At 41.1% G+C, this 21,339-nt stretch overlaps 3 protein-coding genes across 6 annotated transcripts; 2 read left to right on the plus strand and 1 right to left on the minus strand.

The window, feature by feature from the left end:
* Positions 1-1,947: 1,947 nt before the first annotated feature.
* On the minus strand, positions 1,948-4,293 carry h3f3d (H3 histone, family 3D). Its single transcript, XM_080455975.1, has 4 exons — positions 4,219-4,293; positions 3,097-3,230; positions 2,624-2,777; positions 1,948-2,414 (listed from the first exon to the last, which is right to left on the minus strand). Exons 2-4 carry the CDS (start codon positions 3,222-3,224, stop codon positions 2,286-2,288), a joined length of 411 nt encoding a protein of 136 aa, XP_080312101.1. The 5' UTR covers positions 3,225-3,230; positions 4,219-4,293; the 3' UTR covers positions 1,948-2,285.
* Positions 4,294-4,929: 636 nt separating this feature from the next.
* Positions 4,930-7,991, plus strand: cUnh8orf33 (chromosome Un C8orf33 homolog). 3 transcript variants are annotated; one of them, XM_080456410.1, is made up of 6 exons: positions 4,930-4,946; positions 6,101-6,157; positions 6,336-6,823; positions 6,936-7,026; positions 7,130-7,276; positions 7,569-7,991. In XM_080456410.1, exons 2-6 carry the CDS (start codon positions 6,130-6,132, stop codon positions 7,793-7,795), a joined length of 981 nt encoding a protein of 326 aa, XP_080312536.1. In that variant the 5' UTR covers positions 4,930-4,946; positions 6,101-6,129; the 3' UTR covers positions 7,796-7,991. The 3 variants fall into 3 exon arrangements, with proteins under 3 accessions (XP_080312536.1, XP_080312535.1, XP_080312537.1); XM_080456409.1 differs by lacking the exon at positions 4,930-4,946 and adding an exon at positions 5,951-6,002; XM_080456411.1 differs by lacking the exons at positions 4,930-4,946; positions 6,101-6,157 and adding an exon at positions 5,955-6,002.
* A 1,082-nt stretch (positions 7,992-9,073) lies between these two features.
* Positions 9,074-21,285, plus strand: anks3 (ankyrin repeat and sterile alpha motif domain containing 3). Of its 2 annotated transcripts, XM_080455030.1 has the most exons (16): positions 9,074-9,139; positions 9,580-9,766; positions 10,150-10,348; positions 11,983-12,104; positions 12,204-12,285; positions 12,729-12,846; positions 13,196-13,345; positions 13,964-14,089; positions 14,686-14,801; positions 14,931-15,095; positions 15,220-15,344; positions 15,486-15,627; positions 17,775-18,054; positions 18,679-18,750; positions 18,850-18,942; positions 19,187-21,285. In XM_080455030.1, the coding sequence occupies exons 2-15, from the start codon at positions 9,600-9,602 to the stop codon at positions 18,930-18,932; spliced, it is 1,947 nt and encodes a 648-aa protein (XP_080311156.1). In that variant the 5' UTR covers positions 9,074-9,139; positions 9,580-9,599; the 3' UTR covers positions 18,933-18,942; positions 19,187-21,285. The 2 variants fall into 2 exon arrangements, with proteins under 2 accessions (XP_080311156.1, XP_080311157.1); XM_080455031.1 differs by lacking the exon at positions 9,074-9,139 and having other exon boundaries at positions 9,651-9,766; positions 10,127-10,348.
* The last annotated feature ends 54 nt before the right edge of the window (positions 21,286-21,339 follow it).

Below are 21,339 nucleotides of genomic sequence, written 5' to 3' on the forward strand. Positions count from 1 at the left end.
TTATTTAACGTTATACTCAGTGTTATGTAGAATCAATGACTTGAGTGAATTTAAAAGTTTTTTGTTGATAACACTGGGATTTCTGTTACGCTGTTTCCACGTGCAGACTCACTTCAATCAGTTCAGACTGACTCACTCACTGTGTTGTGCAATCAGTGACGTTTTCATTCATTCACGTCAGACACCCCGCTGTCATAACTACTGCTTTCTGCGTTTAACTTCAATAAGTCATTGTTGCTTCTTGGTTGACTAAATGTTGACTTCCTCTGCGTCAGGACACTGAATCATGTCAGATCCTTCACCTTGACCTCCCAGAGGTTAGCCCAGTCCAGGAAACCAGCAGAGGGTGAAGAGGAGGAGGAGGTGAACAACGAGCCCATCAAGTTCTCCACCAGCAAAGGCAACCCCAGGGGCTACTCGGTTGAACGCTCTTTGGGAGTGCAGTATCAACGACCCTGGTGGAAGGTTCTTCCCCTCAGTCTAGTTTGTGTAAGCTTCTTGCTGTGGTGTGTGCTGCGACCTAATTCGGACGTTGACGATCATCTAGAGAAGCATCTTTATGAAAACTTGCCCGGCTTACTTTCAGATGATGATGAAGAAGAGGAGCAACCCAAGAGCAAGCCAAGCTAGTACCTTTGGGACTTTTGGAAGATGTTTTTCGTGTTATTTATTGTGTACATTCATGTAATTGTGGCATAGGATTGGGGTGTCTGCTAGAGGTGCCACAGCAAAGATTTTTTACCTTCCATTGGTGCACAGATCAGTGTAGCACCTCAGATTAAGCATCTACTACAATAACACATCATATTTGGTTATATATATATATACTTTGGTGCATTGTTATAAATGAAATGTAAATACCAGTATGTGCATTTAAGATTACCCATTAAGCCACGTGTTTGTGTCTTGGTTTCATTATAAATTGGCTCACATGAAACCTAGCGTCCAAAGGCATTTTGTTCACATCCACTACATAAAGCCACATGTGCCACCCACCAACACAACACCTTACTGTAGCCGCAAGCAACTTGGATGCTATAATGCCATCTAGCCTCCAGAGTTGCAATACAAACCCTCAGCCCATTCATCCAAACAGAAAAGTCCTGATTGTATTAAACGATGTTAAACTCACCTAGAGTGCAGCTGTACGGAAAGCTTGATTGTCCTTGTATCCGTCCAGTCTTTTCCATAAAGATCCACCGTAGACATGTTATGAGAAACTCTTGATTTCTTTAGCGCTTAGAAGCGCACATTGGAAATCACTCTACGGTCCTGCCACATTTCTAAAATGCGCAGGAGGCAGCAGGACGTTCACTTATTGAAAACTAGTGCTTTCAAACGCTCACAGAATTTGAAAGTAGCTCTACGAGTCTACGGTGGATTGTATTATCAAACAAGACAGATACAAGGATGCTTTCCGTACAGCTGCCGACTTGGTTTGGAAGAATGGGCTGTCTTGGTATTAAAACTCGATGCTTGCGGCCAGCTTCACTGGTCTGCACAGTTCTTCGGTCATGAGCCATACAAATGACATTTCATGCTAAAAGCACAAGACCGAAAAGGTGTAGGCTGAAGCTTTAGCTTAGTGCCTACCCTCATTTGAAGCTATATAAACACAACTTGCAGAATCAGACCATTTCTAAATCTTGCTATAGCAACGCATTTCATTTCCATATTATTGTATGCATCCTTATATATTTGCAGACGATTCACTGCCATTCCATAATTGTATCACTTATGAAGATGCATTGTTTTTAAATATTTGTTCTGGCCATAGTTCCTCGAGGCATTTTTGTTCCACTCAACCAATACCGTCTCTTTAGCGTCAAACAGCCTCTGATGAAGCAAACATCTGTATCATGTGCTCTAACCTTGCTTTGACAATATACATGCTGCAAGTTTGATCATACCTTGGTCACAGCTGGATCAACAGCACAAGAGAGTCAATGAGGTAGTGGAAAGTTTATTTACAACATGTGACAAATGCTTCCTACTACATGCAGATTCTAAAATACTTTGACTTGAGAAAAGGGAATGTTTAGCAGAAAGCCTAACAGTTACAAATCTCAAGCTCTAATCTACAGGGTGTAAAGTACAGCAGAAGGAAAAGTATGGTTTAAAATAATGAGATGCCATGGTACTCCTGAACCTACCAATTACAAATACAAAGTGTATACAAGTTTCACTTATTGAACTTCAGATAATAAAATAAAAAAACATGACCCCAGCCAATTCCACCCACCCAACTCCCCCCCCTTAAAGTTTAAAATCAACAAGAATTCAGACTAAGCACGCTCCCCTCGAATTCGCCTGGCCAGCTGAATGTCCTTAGGCATGATGGTAACCCTCTTTGCATGAATAGCGCACAGGTTGGTATCCTCGAACAGGCCGACCAAGTATGCCTCACTTGCTTCCTAGAATATGGAAGAGAAACATCAAGTTAGAATGGTTTATGGATACAAAGTGTGGATACAAAGTGCACAGGTTAAAATAATGTGCATGTATAATCACGTAAAAATAGTATAACAAGTGTAAGGCTAAGGGTCGAAATTCTAATCAACTATATTAGAAACCAGGGTAGCATAGCATATCGCCAAGAACTGAAAACCAAATGTTGACTGACCTGCAGAGCACCAATGGCTGCACTCTGGAAACGAAGGTCCGTCTTAAAGTCCTGAGCAATCTCCCTGACGAGACGTTGGAAGGGCAGTTTCCTGATCAACAGCTCAGTGGACTTCTGGTACCGACGGATCTCTCGCAGAGCCACAGTTCCAGGCCTTCACAGAAATGGACAGGGCACATTACACAATGTCATTAAAATCATGCTATATAACACGATTTTGTTTTGCTTCCTGTAAAAAGGTTAACCACATGAACCCTAACATACCTATTCTGCTCAAAACTGTGCAAACACTATACATTAAATATAGCATTAGCAATACTAATTCTGTCTACACAACCAAGTGCATTTGACCAAATCCTCTTTCTTGGGGGTGTTGGATGAGAATTGGGTTGGCAGAAAACAAAAACAAGCCGATTGCCTGTCCCACCAAAACCATCAAACTGGACTGCAGAAGTTTCATTCACAGTTTATACCTGTATCTGTGTGGCTTCTTCACACCACCGGTAGAGGGCGCACTTTTCCTTGCAGCTTTAGTAGCAAGTTGTTTCCTGGGCGCCTTTCCTCCCGTGGATTTTCGAGCGGTTTGCTTTGTACGTGCCATAATTTACTGAAATGAGAAAACGGAAACAGAAATATTACAATTCGCATTAACAGCCGACCAAAGCCCCGTTAAGAGCTTGTAGATCTGCTAGTTTCACTGAATGTTGCCCCAAGGCAAGGAAGCCATGGCCTATCTATGTGGTTAATTAATCATTGTATCCATATCTATTTTTGTCAGTATTGTCTACATAGCAAGTTAATCACGCTTAAAGAACTGAGTTTCACTTGAATGTTAAACATTTGGCGGTGCTAATGTAAACCGCGCTAACGACTCGGATTGATTGGCGGGCTCTCATAACAGCGCGACCGCCATTCGGGCTGTGGGACCATCCTCCATCTCCCTCAACTTCGTTAAATATGGCGACTGGTTTAGTAACCGCCAAAACACAAAAATAAATACAATAATCATCCCGAACGTGTACAAAAGCGAATCATGCAACAACGTTTTGTGTTCACATGTGCAAATGGAGGTTCCCTCCATAGCATCCAGGTCATTCAGCAGCCACAGCGACCACCACAGACAGTAAACCTGAAACACCAGTCTAACCACCATTACGGTACAAGGAACCTACACGTTTCATTTTCGTCACATAGCTAAAAGGTTTAACTGTGTCAACATGGCGCCTGATATGTTAATGCTAGGCTATGCCTCTGGTCCCAGGTTTGCTTTCAGAATCTATTCCGATGTTAACCATTCGTATAGATAACATTGTTTTACATTATTCCCTGGCTGATCCACGTGGAATGTTAGCCCAAAAAAAAGGGCACAGCAATTCTATAAGCGCCAGACAACATACGATCTGTGTCTCAGCCATAACGTTACCTATTCTCTGGAGCCCGCGTCATTTTGTGCAACACCCGGTAATATTGTCTTATCAGCTCACTGTAAACATTACACAACATACTAATTCAAGAGTTTTATCTACATAAGACAGCAACAATCACGACGTTTACAAACAGTTGTGGCACAGGATGTAAAACAATAAAATAAATACCTTGTTTCTCTCCAGCACAGCTGCGACGATCCTCAAACGTGTCTGGTTGTGAAGTGAATGTGTGTGATATTGTTGTTGAACAGCATGAGGTATTTATAGGCTATGACAAGCCTCTGACTCTTAAGACCTGCCCACGAACCTATGCGATTGGTCCATTTTGAACTGGAAAGAATGTCATTGGTCAGAGTCAGCGTTGCCATGTCCGCTTATTATAAGCGACTTTGGGCTTCTTTTTCTGTAAAGTTGCTTGTCAATATTGGTTAGTTGCGCGGGTTGCGTTTTTGTGGGCTTGTTTCTAAAGCGTAGTTGTGTTCATTATTATTTTAACCAGCGGTTCTCAAATATTTTCATGTCATGGACCCCCAAATTAATATGTATTTGTCCCCTAACTAACCCCCATCTGAAAATGTTTTGTGCCAGGGATGCCCCGCATACCAGATTTTCAGAAATCTTCCAAATAATATATTCACATTATTTCAAGGTTTTTTGAAAATAGCAGATCTCGACGCTTGTGAGCTTGTAGATTGGCTATTTTCAAATAGCCAATGTTTGAAGTGCTCATGTGGCCGCTTCTTTTGGGCTTATTTTCTTAGACCTGGCAACACAGGTCAGAGCTAAGTTTACTACTTACTAGTCTATGCTTACTACACATGTACTTGTGGGAAAGGGACAGGGTCTGATTGATCCATAGGGGGGGTTGATCATACATGAAGAAAATGTAATATATGGTGAGAATTCAATTTATTGTATTCGGTTTTATTTCATGGTGACAATGAATGTTCACATGTTGTGTTGTGTGTACAAGCCCACGTTTCATATCCCACGAGGACAGAAAACTAAAACAAAAAGTCAAACAAAATAAAACAAACTGCATTCATCTGTAAATAAACATGCTTGTTTTGCTCACTGCTACTTACACTGATCTGATGTACAGAGATAAGTGTACTTGAATATATATTCTATAAATCTGTATACACCTTCTATAAATAAGTCTACATCCTTTTGTAGATTCTACAATCTGATGCAAAATGATCTCCCCTCCCCCCTTTTCCCCCATCCACCATTGCTAAGGTTTTCTTGGTTTGAATGTGTGTCCTGTCTATACTTTTAAACCTTACTATCTTACTTTGTTATGTTTTTATTGTTAAGCCTGTTAGCACAGTCTTGCCTGCTTACATGTATGCATACCTACCCTTGGTTCTTGATTGGTCTTTAAAAAAAAAGAAGAAATACTGATGAATAATTATGGCAAAGAGATGTTTGTGTAAGATTGACACTATAAAAAGCACTTCTAAAAACAACTTAAACAAACACAGCCTACTTTCACCGAATACCTCCTCTTCCTAGGTGCCCAGTTTTCCATAGTGCCCAGAATGTTTTGGTGCCCACCTTTCCTGTTACCAAGTGCCCCCCTCTTCCGGGTGCTCACATTTCCCTAGTGCCCACTCTTCTTAGGTGCCCAGTTTTCCTTATTGCTCAGAATGTTTTGGTGCCCACCTTTCCTGTGACCCTTTCCCCACATTCAGTCAAGTTTTACTCGGACCCAAGCCTGGTCCTGAAGGCTTATTGGTTATAATATACTACAGTATGCAGATGTATTGGTTACTTGTTCACATTTTGTTATGTTATTTAGATTAAGATAACAAAATGGGGGGGGGGGGGGGGGGTAAGAAAAAAAACATCCGGAACGTCTCCTTGAAAAACGTGATCGGTCGGAGTTAATTCTGAGTAACACCATGGTTACACGAGAAGTTTTTTGAGCAACATATTTCACGTATTTAACGGTAAGGAAATATTACCAAGAATAAATGTTCATTTATTGTGGCATAATTTGGAACTGATTGATTGCAGTAATAGATGGGATCCTATTTCCTTTTTTGAGATCTTGAAATCATCGTCTGAAGTATCGTCATGGACGAGAAAAGGCTGCTGTTTATCGGTACTTTAACTTCAAATATCAAATATCAAATGACAACGAAAAGCACAACATTAAGCTCTTGATGGGTTGTTCCCTCCCTCCCTCTTTGTGTGTGTGTGTGTGTGTGTGTGTGTGTGTGTGTGTGTGTGTGTGTGTGTGTGTGTGTGTGTGTGTGTGCGTGTGAAATGTGAATGTTTAGATATTAAAACCACATCAAATAGCTCCACTACTGCTGAAGGTACTCAGACCAACCAAACCAGCCTGGGGAAACGCCTCTGGAATCGCAGTGATAACTCCTTCACATTCGACTTCTTCTCTGAAAGCTCCCCTGCACCAGAGGAGGAGCCACCAGACAAACAACAAACAACAGGACTGACACATTTGACAGAACAGGACTCTGGGTTTTCATTCAATTTCCAAATACCCACTGTCACATCTGAAGACATGAAAACAGACACTACACCAACACCTGCCCCCTCAGAGCCCTGTCCTCCAGGTGAAGAAACCTGTGCCAAAGAGGAAAACCCCTCCAAATCACTGGTGACTAATCCCACATCCGAACCACCAGTGTCGTCCAAAGGTAAGAAAAAGAAGAAATCTGGAAAGAAAAAATCCTCGGAAAGCACTGAGGCACAGCAGAAGCCAATCTCAACTGAGGCCAGCAAAGCAGATGAAGGCACTCTACTGGTCAGTGTCAAACTCTTCATTTGGATCTTGATGACTCTGTTGGCAGCGAGTGTGATATGTGATTTAATGGTCATATGAAATGAATTGAATTGTAAGTGCAACTGTCTTTCAGACAGCAGAACAGCAGCTCCAAAGAGAACTGGACTGGTGCATTGAGCAGCTTGAGTTTGGAATGAAGACCCAGAAGTCAACATCAAAACAGAGTTAGTAGAATACAAAATTCTTAATTTAACTTACAGCATTGAGGTGAGACATAATTTCCCCACAAATTATTTATGAACAGCTCTGATTGTATTTTGTCTGTAGAGGAGGATACGTCCAGCGCCCTTAAGACTCTGCGTAGCTCTAAAGCTCCTTTGGCCAAGAAAAGGCAGGTGATGAGAGCTATGGCTGGAGATTACAGGAAAACAATGGAGGCGGAGAAGGATAAGCAGTATAAACTCATACAGAATGGTAAGCAGACCTGACTGTGTTGGTAGACAGTACATACTGTAGTTGTGGTGTCCTGGGTTCAAGTCTCTCACCCTGTTAAGCCTGATTTATTGTACAGTGGTGATGCAATACATTGTTAACTTGAAAATAAGTTATCGTCCACAAGCCTGCCCCTGTTTCTCCACTAGCTTGAAAAAGTAAAATATATCAAAAAGGATCTTGATTATACTTAATTGAAGAAAGGTACAAAAATATCTCAAAAGGATTTTCTATGTTATATCCAACTCATTGACAACGGTCTTCTCTCCTCCAGCGGTTACATCAGCTCGGGTCAAGGCTGTGAACGATTCTTCAAAGAAGTCAGTTTTCCACCGGAGAGCTGACATCAAAACGGAGACCCACTACACAGACATAAAGAGCGAGCAGGAAACTTTGCAAACGGGAGCCCAAGCTCCAAACACAAGCACGCATCCCCAGGGGGAGGCATCACATTTTGTCTTCACACCTTCCAAGGAGGAGTTCTGCTTCAATTTCCTCTGATTTGTCCACCATGGTCATTTAAAATATATTTGACTGAAAACAATTTAAGTTACAGCCATACAGTATGTCAGAGGAAAGGTCTTAACCAAGTTATCTGTTTTACACAATGTGGAAAACGGTAGTAGAAATGAACTGCCATAAAAATGTCTCCAATAATGTTCAGAGGTAATCAATAAAGAAATCATGTTTCCACCAACACCTTAACAAATCTTTTGTATAATTGTTGGTATTCTTTTATCTTTATTGTAGGGTTTTAAACTCTAGCAACATACCAATGTTTACTACACTATTTTAACTACTATGCTATTTTAACTTTATTTTCTGTCACTATGCACATGCAAACAATCATTTTGGGTTTTTCTAATATTGTAATACGCAACTACCAGCATAACAGCCAACTCATTTTCACTGTTGGGTAGTTAGGCATATTCTAAACCGATTGATTACATACAAGCAATAAATATTTAATAGATATTTAATATTTAATTAAATGGACTAATTATGCTTTAGATTGCATGATAGATGTAGAGACATATTCAATATTGTAACAGTTTCTCATAACGATGTAATAACTTCCATTTCTCCATTCAGATTATAGTACACTTAAAGGTACTGTATAATGGGCTAGATGTTATTGATGTAATTCAGACATTTTACAGGTAGATTTATCTATTTATACAGTATATTGTGCTACAGTTAGTGGGTGTGTGTTGCATTATAATACAGTACTGACTGAGAAGAATCACAGTAGAAGGTTTTCACACTCATTTGAGAACAGGGAGGATAGGAACAACCAGCGTTGCCATGTCGGCTCCTTATAAGCGACTTTGTGCTTTTTCTGTAAAGTTCCTTGTAAATATTGGTTAATTGCGGGTTGCAGTTTTTTGGGCTTGTTTCTAAAGTTGCTTATTTGGGCTTACTTCCTAAATGTTGTTAACAAAAAGTGGTTTTCAAACATTTTCATGTCAAGGACCCCCAAATTAATATGTATTTACTCTGCAGAGAGTGCAGACCCCCATCTGAAAATATTTTATACCAGGGACCCATACAAGATTTATGTTGTTAAGATGTTTATTATTCACATTTTCTTCAATGTCAAGCCGATCTACAAGCTCACAACGCGTCGCATCTTGACGAGTTGTGAGCTTGTAGATCGGCTATTTTCAAATAGCTGATGCATAAAGTGCTGCTTCTTTTGGGCTTGTTTTCCTAGACCTCGTTGCTTGTTTCTATCTCAAAACCTGGCAACACTGGGAACAACCCGTGCACAATTGAACGCGACACTCAAAACAGTAAAGTTCACAGATTCGGTCACTGCTGCGACAACAACACTGTCTGCATCTCGTAAGTAATCTATTACAGTAATTAATCTACCGTATATACACTGTAGATGCTTTAGATTGTCATTTGACGCTTGGAGCTGTTCTTTTTCACAATGATCAGTTTGTTAGGAGGTAGTAGGATAAGTTGTCCTCTGGCTAACATCAGATGGCTAAACTGGCTGGCTAAGTTAGCCAGTTATAGTGAAAAGTTTTGAACACACCACACACCAACGTATAGATAACATTCACAAACCTTCATCCAGTGTCGGTTATGTATTAGCACATCCAACTGTCAAAACGAGACATAACGTTGACGATTCTTCTCTTGTTCAAAATACGGCTCATTCAATGATCTCTGATTTGAGATTGCGTTTTTAGAATGATTTGGCATAGCATGTCCTCCCTGTACAATCAGAGTCTCGATCAGAATGTTCATGTTTGTGATATATTAATAATTATTAGGTTTGTGAGCAGCGGTGAGGATGTCAGAATTGAGCGACGAGGCGAGTGAATCAGAGCAGCTAGGTGTCAGTCTCTCCCTGTGGCTTGGGGACAACTTGGTGCGACCAGAGGAGCTGAATGTCCCCATAGATCTACACACTGCCTGTTCCATAGGACAGTACGATGTGGTGGCAGAGTGCATCAAGAAGTGAGTCTACTATTACTGTGTTGTCCTCCTGATTACTGTTATGTTACATGGAGTCTATAATAAATAATGTTCCACACCACTGTCATAAGACAATATCCTGCACAGGTAGCTAATTGCTGATTGTAATGAAAGTGATCCTGGGACAGTATTCTATCCGGGTGCCCACATTTCCCTAGTGCTGTCTTCCTAGTGCCCAGTTTTCCCGGTGCCCAGATTTCCCTAGTGCCCACTCTTCTCCACCCCTAAGTGCCTACTCTTCCAAGTGCCCACATGTCTGGTTTTCCCGAGTGCCCAGAATGTTTTGGTGCCCACCTCTCCTGTTACCCAGTATTGTAATGCACACGGTTTTGCTGCTTGCAGTCTAGAATATTTTGTCATTTTAGAAAAGAGGTGGACCTGGATGGCAAGAACATGGGAGGTTGGACTCCGCTGATGTATGCGGCTTACATTGGCCACGACAACATTGCCAATCTCTTGCTGGAGGCTGGCGTTAACGTGAATGCAACCACCTCCAAAGGCCTCACGCCCCTGATGTTGGCAGCCAGCTGTGGGAATGAAAGCATTTCATACTTTCTACTGCAGGTACAAATGGCAATCTGAAAGAAAAATAAATCATTGTTTGTAAGAATGTAGTTAGTAAGTTCGTAAAGTCAATTTCACTTTGTTCAAAGGGCAGAACATTTTGGAACATAACTATTCATATAGAGTCAAATGAAATAACCTTCACTTACACAATAAGGACAACTTTTATTAAGGCAACGTTTTGGTCATGAACATTCTTCAGGCATCTGCTGACAAGTCGTAGCATCACACATATACAAAAACAGGGTTCTACAACAATCATGATCACACCTCATTGATGGGGATAAGGTGCAACAGGTGGTGCTCCCATTTGAATAGGTAATCTAATCACAATCAGTCTGTAAACTCTGTATACAATCAGTTAATACACAAGTAACACAATACAATATACAATGTCAGTAGAATGTCACAATGTATAAACAAACATCAATTCATCAAAAGTCTCAAAACACCTCAATACCAAATATAGAATTGATAAAATAAAGCACAGATCAATTGTTATGACAACGTTAACTTACTTACGTACTCCTCAGTCCAGGCAGAAGATTATGTGTAGTGCATGGGAGTGGAGAAATTGAATGAAAAGCAGCAATAATTAGTATCCATTTGATTAGAGCATCACATTAAGTAACTGTTCATCGTTAAGTCCAGGAACATAACTATTCAAAACTAGTTGTTTTGTCTCACCAGAAGGAACTACATTACATTACATTACAGTCATTTAGCAGACGCTTTTATCCAAAGCGACTTACAATAAGTGTATTCAACATAGGTAGGGAACGAAAACTACTAATCACCAGAAGTCTTTAGTGCATTTTCTGCAAAAACAAGCAACCAAGAGTATACCTAGCGCTAAGGTAAAAGTGCAATATATCAGCTACCTATTTCCTTAAACAGATGAGACAAAATAGCTAAATCAAATGAGCATGAGCTAAAACAAATAAGTGTATCGACTAAACAAGATCCAATAAACAATCCAATAATCCAATAAACAATACAGCAATAGAGAACAAGCGTTCGTACAACTAGTTAACAACAAGTAGGTCAGGCAGAGAGGAAGGGTAGTGTTTCCTGAAGAGGTGGGTTTTCAGTCTGCGGCGAAATATGGGCAGTGACTCTGCTGTCCTAACATCAGTGGGAAGTTCATTCCACCACTGTGGGGCCAGAACAGAAAAGAGTCGTGACCGTGTGGATCGGCCAGAAGGACCCTTGAGTGACGAGGCAATCAGTCGCCCCGAGGTGGCAGACCGAAGTGGTCGGGCAGGGGTGTAGGCATCGACCATAGCCCGGAGGTAGGAAGGAGCTGTTCCTTTCACTGCCCTATAGGCTAGCACCAGGGTTTTGAACTGGATGCGAGCCGCTACGGGGAGCCAGTGTAGAGAGCGGAGAAGGATGGTTGTGTGGGAGAACTTGGGGCGGTTGAACACCAGACGAGCCGCAGCTTTCTGAACAAGCTCCAGGGGTTTGACCAACTACTGCTGGTGCAAATGGCACTATTAGACGGCTATACTGAATGTGTCTGACATGTCATGTCAGCATTTACAATACATCATAATTCAACAGGGACTGTTGTAACATATCACCAGTATGACCACATTTTAAATATTCTTAACTGTCTTTGTTCCCCACAAAAGCAAGGAGCTGAGTTGGAGCGGAAGGACACTCGAGGCTGGACGTCACTGCTACATTGTACCAGCACAGGACACCAGCAGATGGTGAAGTTCTTGCTGGACAACAATGCTAATGCTAATGTAAAGTGAGTACCTTTATTCACCCTACCAGACATGCAAATCCTAGACTAAACGCAGCTTAATAGTTTGCAAGGTTTCTAATGAGTAACCACCCCTCTCCACAGGGAGCCAGTGTCCGGTTTCACTCCCTTGATGGAGGCTGCTGCTTCAGGTCATGAAATCATTGTTCAGTACCTACTCGACCATGTGAGTAAATTGTCATTCGCCCAACTTCTCTTCCTCTTTACTACCCAGAGTCCCAGTTTTGGGAATGTCATTATAGGCAAAAAGAAAAAGGTTAGAAAATAGCCGATCTACAAGCTCACAATGTGTTGCATCAAAATATTTTAGATTTTCTTTGTGGTGAAGTGGATAAGGAAAAAGGGCAATCCACTTCTCTTTGTATTTATTTATTTTCTTATATCAGATGGGCGGTAGGGAAGCTGAGATGAAGAAGGCATAGGGGAGAAGACTCAGACAGGATTCAGTCCTAGGTCAGGAAGGGACACGAGAGTCCAAAGATGAGTGTCTTAACTGGTACAGGACAAATAACATACTCTTATATTGTACTCTGTGAAAAGAGCTGTCCACAAGAACGTGTATTGTGTTGTAATACTAACAAACATATTTATATGGATATGCCCCCACAGAAGGTAAAAGTAGAAGAGAGGAATGCTAAAGGAGAGACTGCCCGAGCCCTGGCTATGATGTACGGATATACCAAGATTGCCAGCCTCATTGACTCACGTTCTCCAAAGGTCAAACCAGGTATAATAATGACATTATTTCAATAATGTTCCATAGTTTAAAACTATATTGTCTAATAGAATAATCTGATCATTTTGTTAAATAGTTTTGATCTTGACTGTTAATCACAATTATTAATGTTTTGATTGCTTTAATCAAATGAGTCTTCTGCAGACTGTAGGTTAAGAATCACATGGTTATTGTATTTATTGGTGGAATTCAATATGCAAGGAAATAACGATTATTTAGGATTTAGGAAATTATACAATTGTGGACTGGGGAAACTAAAATCGTGACATAGTAACTGACCTGTCTTTAACTTTAAAGTCTTTTTTATGATGGGCTGTGTGTCATTCGTCCACCCCTTCAGGACACTTTGAGGATCTGAGCTCCTCAGAGGACTCGGACAGCGCACCCCCCAGGCTCAGGCCGAGTCGGAACAGGACCAAAGGCCCCAGCATCCACGATGGGCCCCAGGCCATCGCCAAGTTCCGTGTGGGAGGCACCAGCAAAGTCTCTGGTAGTTTATCATCCAATAATTTATAATTCCACACATCCAATGGTGAAGTGACGATTCGTCTGAGGATTTAACCTCAGAAAAATCATTTCTGTTCAATAAAGTACATGTCAAGTATTTCTCTATCACCAAAAACATCCATAAAGGATCTTTACAGTACATTCTTCTTTGCCCTCATTTAGTATTCCATATCCTATGAATTATGCATACGTTTGATCCTCCGGAACAATGCTTAATCCAAGAGTATGCACACCAAACATACCAGGACCAAAACAACAGTCACTACTTCAACGCAACGCACAGTGGTGTCGGGTTACATGCGAGAGCTTGTTTAGTTTGTCCCTGCATACTTAATCATTGCAAACCCTGCATTTAGTGAGGCTCTGAGTTGCGTGCCCTGCGTCAAACGAGTTTTCAGTGAGTGCTGTGATCCACCGAAAACTTTAGAGAGGTAAAAAAAAACACCAGGATTTTCATGGCTAAGCTTCAAAAACAAAAACCACACAAAAAATACGATTTTTGGTGACCACATTTACATGGCCTTTATATAGTAGTCTGTATTATGATGTGTGTGCATTGAGTGAAATGTTAGTGTCTCACAGTGTTTCTTCCCCTCTGTAGAGCGACCTGTGGCTCCGCCAGGTTACATGACGTTCCGTGATGTGGGAGAACAGAGTGAGGGGATCTGTTACCGTGACGTCACTTCACCCATCAACGAGCTGGATGGCCAAAGCAACAGCAGTAGAGGTATGATGTCATAAATATACAGCCAGGGCCAATGGGCAAATGCCCCCCGAGGAATCTCAAAATGCCCCTGAAGTCAGAGGGAGGGCGGGTAAACAGTTTCTGCTTAAAGGACAACTTTTGTTTTTTACAACCAAGGTTTAGATTTTAGCTTGTAATTAAAGTAAATAAAAGATAAGATGTGTTACATTTTTTTCATTTACTGCTTTCTATAGTTTTAGCGATCTTTTTTTACAGTGGGCGGGGGGGCTAAATATGTCATTTTCTTACACAATAACCCGGCGATTTCTTTATTATTATTTACAGTAGCTCTTCTAGCCCCCAATAACTCACATCTGGCCATCAAAGACCACGGGATCTTTTTATTGTGTAAAAAAATACATATTTAGCCTAAATATGTCTATATAGGCTAAATATGTATTTCTTTTTACACCAAAGTTGTCCTTTAAAATTATTTTCCCATTACTAGTTTCATGAAACTAAATTTTTTACACTAATGATTTAATAATAGGTGCCCCCAAAGTTTATATAATACACCTGATTTTAGAGCAAAAGAGGGGCAAAGGTCTGCTCAAAACATTTCCTGTGACACTCTGCAGATGAGAGTCCATTCTTTGACAACGACATGCCCACTGTGAGGAGCAGCAGTAGTAGCAGCGAATGTCTGCCCCGTGCTGTCAGCCTCAACTGGGAGGGCTCCGTGGAGAGCAATGAGGTGAAAACACACACACACACACACACACACAGCAGAGCATCAACACTGCGTTATGGGGACATACCACAATAATAAAGCCCCATTGTTTGATGCCACATTGACAAGAGACAATGTTCCTTTGTCCATCAGGACTCGGACCAAACCAAAAAAGGCAGCTCCCGCCGAGCAAACAAGGGTCATTACTCAAAAAGCAAGAACCGCCACAGCAACAGTGACATAACACAGCCCAGCAGTGTGGGGAATTGTGGGACGAAATCGCCTGCCGATCCTCCTCCCTCCTACGCTGGTCCCAAGGTATGTCTTCACACTTAGTTATACCTCATAGTAAAAACAGCCATATACAGTATTGTTTGAATCAGGAGTGATTTGATTGCTTGGCTCAACCTACAGTATATCATCTTTTTTTTTATTGCTGCAGGATCTGGCAGGGTTCTTGGAGCAGATTGGCTTTTCTAAATACCTCCCCCTGCTGGAGGAACAAGATATTGACCTGAGGATATTTCTAACCCTGACTGAGAATGACCTAAAAGAAGTGGGGATCACGTAAGACACGTTTGGTTCTTAAAAATACATTAATAAATACTCCCATGTAAACAGTGATTTAATTTATTTTGACATCACAGAAAGTTTTTACTACTGGTTTATTTACTACTGGTAAATAAACAAAGCGCTGTGGGTCAACAGGTTATTTGGGCCCAAGCGTAAGATGACCTCAGCTATAGCCCGGTGGCACAGCAGCGCTCGTCCTCCTAGCAATGCCCTGGAGCAGGCATATGCAGACCAGCTAGAAGCAGAGATGCAGGAGATGGCCATTCAGCTGCACAAGGTGCCCGCTAAGCTTGGTTGTAACACGTTCACATTTTCTACTAAACCACCTGCTACTTGCTTACATTTAGCCTCTATTCCACTGCCACCTCCTTTGCCTACTTTATTTTAATCCACGTCCAATATTACAGTACCTTTTTAAGGCAATTAACTACATTTTCCCCTTTACAATTACAGCTGTAGATCAGTGGTTCTCAAACTTCTTCATGTCAAGGACCCCCAAATTGACACTTGTTAGCTACGCGGACCCCCATTTGAAAAGATATGCCAGGGACCCCCATAAGAAAATATTTTTACGGCTCTAGCAGTGATTCTCAACCATTTTTATTTCAAGGACCCCCAGTTTGACATACACCTGGCATAGCCAAAAAAAAGATCCCAGGGCACACCTAGATATACGGTATATATATATATATATATATACACACACACACACACACACACATACACACACACACACACACAGATTATTGGGCAGGTATAAAGAAACCTTGACCATTACAAATATATAAATCTTTGGCCTACAAATATATAAACTTGGGTCAGTGCAATGAATGGAGGAGTCTGAAAACCTTCCCAGAGTAAAACTTCTTTGGTAAGTATATTTGGTACCCAATATACTTCTAATATCTGATAATAATATCTAATAATTATTGCGGACGCATGCGCTGTTGCCCACTACAGACGAACACCAAAACTCTCGCCCCAAAACAGTCACCCCCGGGGAAATCCGGTGATATTCACCTGGTATTCCTAAACGTAACCTCATTAAACTATGCCTAAACCTAACCTTATTCCTAAATGTAACCTCAGTAAAACTAATAATATGGCTAACCGTAAACTTATTTCTAACTTTATCCTCAGTAAAACAAATACAGGAATACAAGAACCGCTGGTCCGCGAAAAGAAATGGGGGCGAGCGTGTTTTGGGGACGAGTTTTCCGGTTATATATCGACAGCACGCGGCTTGAAGTTGCAAGAGATTCTCTCCGTGGAGGAGTAATTAAACACCACAAACTACACGGATTACGTTGACACAAACACACTGGAGTGATTTAGAAGCACTTTATAAGAAAATGAACACTTATGTAGTGTTTTATTGTTGGACATTCATCATGGCAGGTTATAACATGGGCTTTTGGGACAGGACAGCCCCTCTTAGCAGGTATGACGTTCAGGTCCGCCGTATCGACCCGTTCCGACCCACTTAGTAATAATACTGAGTGCCAAAGCATGTACCCTGTACCCTTTTTTATACAGCACCAGGTAGGACAACATATTTGCATTCCTATGGGTGATGGTCGCTACACTGAATGGACTCTGGCGTGGCTGTGTGTGAAACGGATGATGGCCGTATCGATTGACGGACGATCGCCGCTATTGTTCTCGAGGGGCTGGGTTCACACCTTCTTCAAACGGCACGGCACACCCTAGCAGTACTCCCGGCACAAAAATGCCAGTGTTGATAAACACTGCATTAGGCTACGGACCCCCATGTAATGGCATTTCCCCGTGTTGTAAAATCAATGTTAACTTAACTCTGAGTGTTCTAATGTGTTGAACACATGAGTGTTTGAACACTCTCTGAGTTACAGACCCATGGGTCAATTTGGTTCCTAACTATCTATCATTTAGCTGGGGACCCCCTGGAACTCCCTTAACTCTCTCAGTGCCAGACCCCGAGTTATCCCGAGTTTTCGGGTTATACCCTCAGTGCCAGAACGAGAAATCCAGAGTTTTAAAAAAAATTAAAAAAAATTGAAAATTCTTTTTTTTTTTGAAAAAAGTGTTCAGAACCCAAGATATCATTATCTGAAGATTTGCAGCTCCATCCACTCTTTGTTTAACCTAAAACTGAAAAAGGCTGTATCTCGCTTCCTAAGCACTTTTTATTTTCTTTGAAAAAACAAAAAAAAAAATCTGGCAAAGTTCGCAATCATTTTTTTATTCATTGGCACTGAGAGAGTTAAGGACCCCTGGGGGTCCCCGGACCCCACTTGAGAACCAATGCTGTAGATTAAGATAGCATTTATAGATCAGCAATCAGCATTATGGGTAACCTTTTGCATACCCCTACAGTCATAGAATGATCATGTACTGTATATATGAGGGATGTCTCACCTTCAATTATCACTCTGTCTGTCACAGCGCTGTGAGGAGGCGGAGAACCTGCAGGGCCAAGTGTCTCAGGAGAAGGAGCTGCGCACTGTGATGGAGGGATGCCTGATGGAGGACAAAATGGCCTGGCAGAGGGTCCACACCGAGCTGGTGGACAACCACCGGCTCGCTCAGGAGATGAATGCCATGCTGGAGAAGGCCCGGTGCTGCCGGGCCGAGCTGTTCTCCCTCCTCAGCGTCCCAGAAGGGAACAGTAGCTGCTTTCCAGGCGGGGAGGATAATAAAACTGAGGATGACACTGGTGGTAAAGGTACAGTAGATTTTTAAGTTTTTTTGTTTGTTTGAGAGAGCCATACTTTGTGTGTAATAAACTTCTAACTTCTCTGCTATGATGACTGTTGGACTTGAAATCCAGCGGAGTCTGTCTTTGCAGGTTCTTTATTTTAACCCATTAAGACCTGGAACGCATCTGTGTAATTTTTAGATTTGAGCTAAAAAGCATTATTTCACACTTTGGCTATTCAAAAATAGCAGATATACAAGCTCATAGCGCGGCACCGAGTGCCGCGCTATGAGCTTGTAGATCTGCAATTTTTTTTTAAATCGTGAAAATGTGTGCAAATCTTTGAATATATATATTTGTTAAAGCGAACATTTTTAACTCAAATCTTTGCTTCTGGGACCCCCTGGAACAAAATATTTTGAGATGGGGGTCGGCGGCGGCCAAATACATATAATTTTGGGGGTCCTGGACATGAAAAAGTTTGAGCACCACTGATATAGAAACATACGTTTCTCAGAATACTGTTAGGATTTAGAAGACATTTGTAAAATCGGCTTCAGGTCTTAATGGGTTAAAGATCCTTTACCAAGACAAATTCCTATTTGTACATGGTGAATAACATTATTCTGATTTTCCAACTTTCCTTCGTAGCCGAGGATGGCTCGAAGCCATGCAACATTTCAGAGCTAAAGAAAAAGCTGGATTCCTATGAAGAAGAGCTGGGTAAGTGTAAATGCAAGGTGATCAAAGACATTTTTTGGTTTTACATTTGCATGTCTGAATAGTCTCATTATACTGGTATCTTTCTTTTTGTTTAATCAGTGGGAACCCTGCATACGGTGCTCCAGAGCCTGAGGCGGCTGAGCATACCGGAGAAGGTGACAGACAGCTGGGAACGGCCATAGCGGTGCACCGGTAAACCCCCCGCCACAATATTTTGGGAGTTATGGCTAAGAAGTGGCACACATTTAATCAGGCTACACAATTAAAATATGGAAATTGTAATATTGAAGTGCTGAAGTTTCCAAATCGCAAGAGGCTTTGTAGAATCACTGGCCTAAGTATTACGTTAGATGAAAACCTTAAAGCATAAAAAAAAAAAGCCTGATACACTACTTGTTATAAATTAAGAAATATTCTTTCTCCTCATTGCGTAAAGGCTTTTGACACAATCCTGACGGAGGGTGAGCATGCCACCCTGAACACACACACCTACACAGTGGAAATGGGAGCTGGCCAGGGACACGTCCTGTCGCACCTGATTGGAGAGGCCCAGAGACCCGACACAGGCACCCAGCACCTCTTCTATGGCACAAGGTCACAGACCAGGGGCTGGCCAGATGCGGACGAGGCCAACTGCAGCCACTGTAGGGAATCAACAAGCAGGCATGAGGGGTACATGATGACCCCACACGCTTGTGCAAGTGTACGTTGGACTGCACAATGTGAGAGGAGAGTAGCCCGTCTACGATGTTCTTCCATTTCAGGATCACAGGCAATCATGCAGTGAAACATTTTCTACTCAAGAACTAATGCTGTCTGCATCTGTGAGTGCAGTTCTCCTACATGAAATGTGCTTTAAATTATAATGCAACTCCACTAAATCAATGACAGCTACACTTTTTTTTTACTCCAGAGTTAAAGGTATAACAAGTAGGATTTGTTGGTTGTGGTTTGTAAACACAATATTCAAAGTTGGCCCCTTTAGAGTTCTCAACAGACTTGAAAATTAAACCTGATTGAGTTGAAGTCCGAGCCAAGACCTGAGCCCGGTCATCACACAGAATACTGAGCTCGAGATTAACCAAACCTGATAAATGTTTTTACTAATTAATAACATGAGTTGGTTAATTCCAGAAAAGGCTTCTAATATTATTATTGCTGCCACAATGTTTGAGGAACCAGAACAGAACAAATTTTACTCTTATGTACTCATACACATGTAACAATAAAAATCTTGAAACTTCAATCATACCAGGCACTGGTTCTTCAGGAAACTGTCAATCAAACTGTCATGGCAGAGGTTGTGAGGATAAGTTACGGCTAGGAAACGGTTCTCATAATCCATTCATATTCTGCTGTGGGAAGATGCTTGTTAGCCTCTGTGACTAACTGTGTATATCAATGAAAACGTTTTGTCCAGAAGCAAAAAAAACAACTGGTGAATATGTTTGGCAATGGAGTGTGGGTTATGAATTGCTTTGTTGCCATTGTGGTCGGTTGATCGTATTCATATGGCGGCTGTGTTTGGCAGCCTTAGAAACATGCCATAGGTGTAGCATCTCAAGTGCATTTCTTGTTGGGAATTGGACATTTTAGGTTGGTGGTAGTGCTTGGTTTTTGATGCAATGTTATTGTTCTAATTCTGACTGTTGGGAAAAGGAATGGTTATGCATAATGTTGCTAGAATATAAGAAACTGACCATGACACTTTGTAGAATTATTATATAATTAGCTTTTCACATAATTAATAATGTGACTTTTCCCTTTCTAGTTATCACATCATGCCTGGACTTGCACAATGACAACACAGTAATAACTAGAACTCTGACAGGTCAGAAAGGGCCCTGTACTAGTGATCACAAGAATAATGTGTGGATGGACAGACAGAACAGAATGATTACTTATACCTAAAATATCTTTATAAAACAATTCAGGTCCTTGCTTATGATTGGCTTAGCTGCGTTAAAAGCCATTGTAAAATGCTCTGTAAACACCTTTGACTGCTGTATCAGCTAAGGGGGTTTTAGGCAAATCACTTGAAACCATGGCCTGCCTCTTGGTGCTTATTGCGCTATTATACACAATTTATAGGAAAATAGAAAAATACATTATTTTAACATTACTGGCATTGGTTTATCAATTAAATGTACACTATAGCTAATAGTCATTTTAAATGATTGCCCAAAGCAAAATATTTGCTTATATGTACACATTTGAATGCTGATTAATACATTTTGGTTTTCTACCAACAGAGATGTACAAATAAAGATGAACCAATAGGTACATGTACATTTTCTACACACAATAAGACACCTCCCGTGCTGTTTTCTTTGCTAGTCTTACTATGTCTCAGCTTAGTAAACTGTGTGTAGCGTAGACATTACAGCAATTACATCACTTTGTGCACATTGGCTACTCTGCTGAGAGAATTCACATTACACAGTCTGCAACCAAAGATCCAGTGAGAAGATGGCTACAGTATGATTATAATCATAAGCTATCATAATCTTTCAAATACACACGTTTTATCTGGACTATTTTTGTTGCAAAATCCATATTTATGCTCCAATCCTTGAAAACCTTTACCAT

This window comes from Gymnoscopelus braueri (assembly GCF_963280865.1).
Source record: "Gymnoscopelus braueri genome assembly, chromosome: 17".
Lineage (NCBI taxonomy): Eukaryota > Metazoa > Chordata > Actinopteri > Myctophiformes > Myctophidae > Gymnoscopelus > Gymnoscopelus braueri.